We start from the raw sequence: 2,500 nt of genomic DNA on the forward strand, positions 1-2,500 counted from the left end.
CTTCTTCTTCTTCTTCCTCCTCTTCCTCTATCTGCACTCCTCTGCTGTCATCCTCTTCATCCTCCTCCTCTTCATCATCTGCCTGGCTGGACTCTCCGCGCTGCAGTCCTCTCTTCCTCCTCTCCTCCGTCTCAATCCTGTCTTCCATCCTCTCTCCCTCCTCTCTCCTCCTCTCATCCCTCGCGTCTATCTCATCCTCCTCCGCCTCCTCCTCCTTCACTCCGTTCTTCCTCTCCTCCTCCTCCATCCCCTCCTCCTCCTCCTCCTCCTCCTCCTCCTTTCCGGAGGCGTCGTGGGTGCCGTTGCGCTCCTCGATGACCCCCCCGGGGTCAGTGTCCACGCTGGTGGACCGGCTCTTCTTCAGGATGCCCCTGATGCTCCGCTGCCCGGAGTCCTGCCGCTGCAGGCTGGACGCCGACGAGCGGAAGTCCCCCTCGCGGTCCGTGGACGCGGAGGAGGCGGTGGAGGAGGTCCGGGGCCGGGGGTCCTCCTCGCTGCTGCTGCTGCCCAGGGAGCGGAACCTCTCGCTGGGCTTGGGGTCCTGGTTCGGGCCCAGGAGGACCGTGGAGGAGGTGAAGTAGGCCGGAGTGGCCTGCTGCTGTGGAGAGGGGGAGACAAGCAGGCGCACACACAGATGTGAGATGTGGGGAGACACACACACACACACACACACACACACACACACACACACACAGTGTGAGCACAGTCAGATGGACCAACACACATACAGATGTGTGTGAACACACACAAGGGAGTATGCAACACACACACACACACACACACACACACACACACACACACACACACACACACACGGTGCAGATGTGAGTATCTCAAAATGCACAAATACACAAATACCAATCAACCAACTCACACAAGCACTTGAACACACACACACACACACACACACACACACACAAAGAAAATAATTTATGATTGCTTGGGGGGCTTGAACTGGACTTTCTGTGAACAGGCCCACGGCATCAATTTAAATTCCTTAAGGCAACATTCCCCAAGCCTCGTCAGAGCAAGACCTTGCCTTTTCAACTGAGCCATGTGTTTATGTTAGAGTAATTATGCCTCTCTCTATATCCTTCTCTCTCTCTCCCCCCTATCCCTCTCTCTCTCTCTCTTTCTTTCTCTCTCTGTTCTGTCTCTCATCCCCTCGTTTCTGTGAGATATGCACCAGATGATAGCATGGCGTGCTATGTCTGTCGTTGGTCACAGATATGCAGCCTGTAATTCTCAGAGATAGAGTTTGTCTTTCGCTCCAGCCGACGCTATCTGGCTCTCTCTCCCACTACATCACACGCTCTCCCTCACACACACACATACACACACACACACACACACACACACACACACACAGACCTTTAAATGGTTATGTCTCCTATTTTGTTGAAGCAGCTCCTAAATCTCACAGCTGCATTGCAAGGCTGGTGGCCTGTGTGTGTGTGTGTGTGTGTGTGTGTGTGTGCTCGTGGATAAGTGTGTGTGTACTTGACTGCAACGGCACATGGTCTCAGGGGAGAGGCAGAGTTCTGGGGCACCATGACCTAACACTGTCAACAAGCAAAATACACACAGGGGAGAGAGAGAGGGAGAGAGAGAGGGAGAGAGAGAGGGAGAGAGAGAGAGAGAGAGAGAGAGAGAGAGAGAGAGAGAGAGAGAGAGAGAGAGAGAGAGGGGGAGAGTAGACAGAGAGAACAATATTGGAATGAAGGAATATGAAAAAGAAGCTTGAAAGAACAAAAGTGAATGAGGGGGAGAGCTTGAGAGAGAGAGAGAGTAGTGGTAGAAGGCGAGAACAAAAGTAAGTGAATAAAGAGAGAGAGAGATGGTGTGTGTGAGAGAGAGAGAGAGAGAAAGAGAAAGAGAGAGAAAGAGAGAGATAAATAAACAGAGAAATGGAGAAAGGGTGAGAGTGAAGGACAAGGCCAGTGGGGCAGTGGTCTGTTTAGTAACAACCACACTTTACCCAGAGGGGAAATGGTGTGTGTGTGTGTGTGTGTGTGTGTGTGTGTGTGTGTGTGTGTGTGTGTGTGTGTGTGTGTGTGTGTGTGTGTGTGTGTGTGTGTGTGTGTGTGTGTGTGTGTGTGTGTGTGTGTGTGTGTGTGTGTGTGTGTGTGTGTGTGTGTGTGTGTGTGCGTGTGTGTGTGTGTGTGTGTGTGTGTGTGTGTGTGTGTGTGTGTGTGTGTGCGCGCGTGTGCGTGCATGTGTGTGTGTGATGGGGCATTAGTGTGTGTGTGTGTGTGTGTGTGTGTGTGTGATGGGGCATTAGTGTGCGTGTGTGTGTGTGTGTGTGTGTGTGTATGTGTGTGTGTGTGTGTGTGTGTGTGTGTGTGTGTGTGTGTGTGTGTGTGATGGGGCATTAGTGTGGCAGCTCTGGGACTACTGCAGGTTCCACTGCAGCGGTGTGCTTCAACTCCACAGAGTGTGACAGCAGAGCAGCACACAGGGCTAGGGGTGGGGGATGGAGGCCAGCCTGTGTCATCTGGAT

General features: G+C 52.8%; 1 protein-coding gene across 1 annotated transcript in view; it reads right to left on the bottom strand.

Moving 5' to 3' along the window:
• svild (supervillin d) overlaps positions 1–2,500 on the bottom strand; it is a 90,608-nt gene that overhangs the window by 35,561 nt on the left and 52,547 nt on the right. The window contains exon 8 of the mRNA XM_062525613.1: positions 1–598. This exon is cut by the window's left edge and continues 205 nt beyond it. Coding sequence (XP_062381597.1) covers positions 1–598 — 598 coding nt within the window. The remainder of the gene's footprint in view (positions 599–2,500) is intronic.

The sequence above is a fragment of the Sardina pilchardus genome, chromosome 22 (genome assembly GCF_963854185.1).
Source record: "Sardina pilchardus chromosome 22, fSarPil1.1, whole genome shotgun sequence".
NCBI lineage: Eukaryota > Metazoa > Chordata > Actinopteri > Clupeiformes > Clupeidae > Sardina > Sardina pilchardus.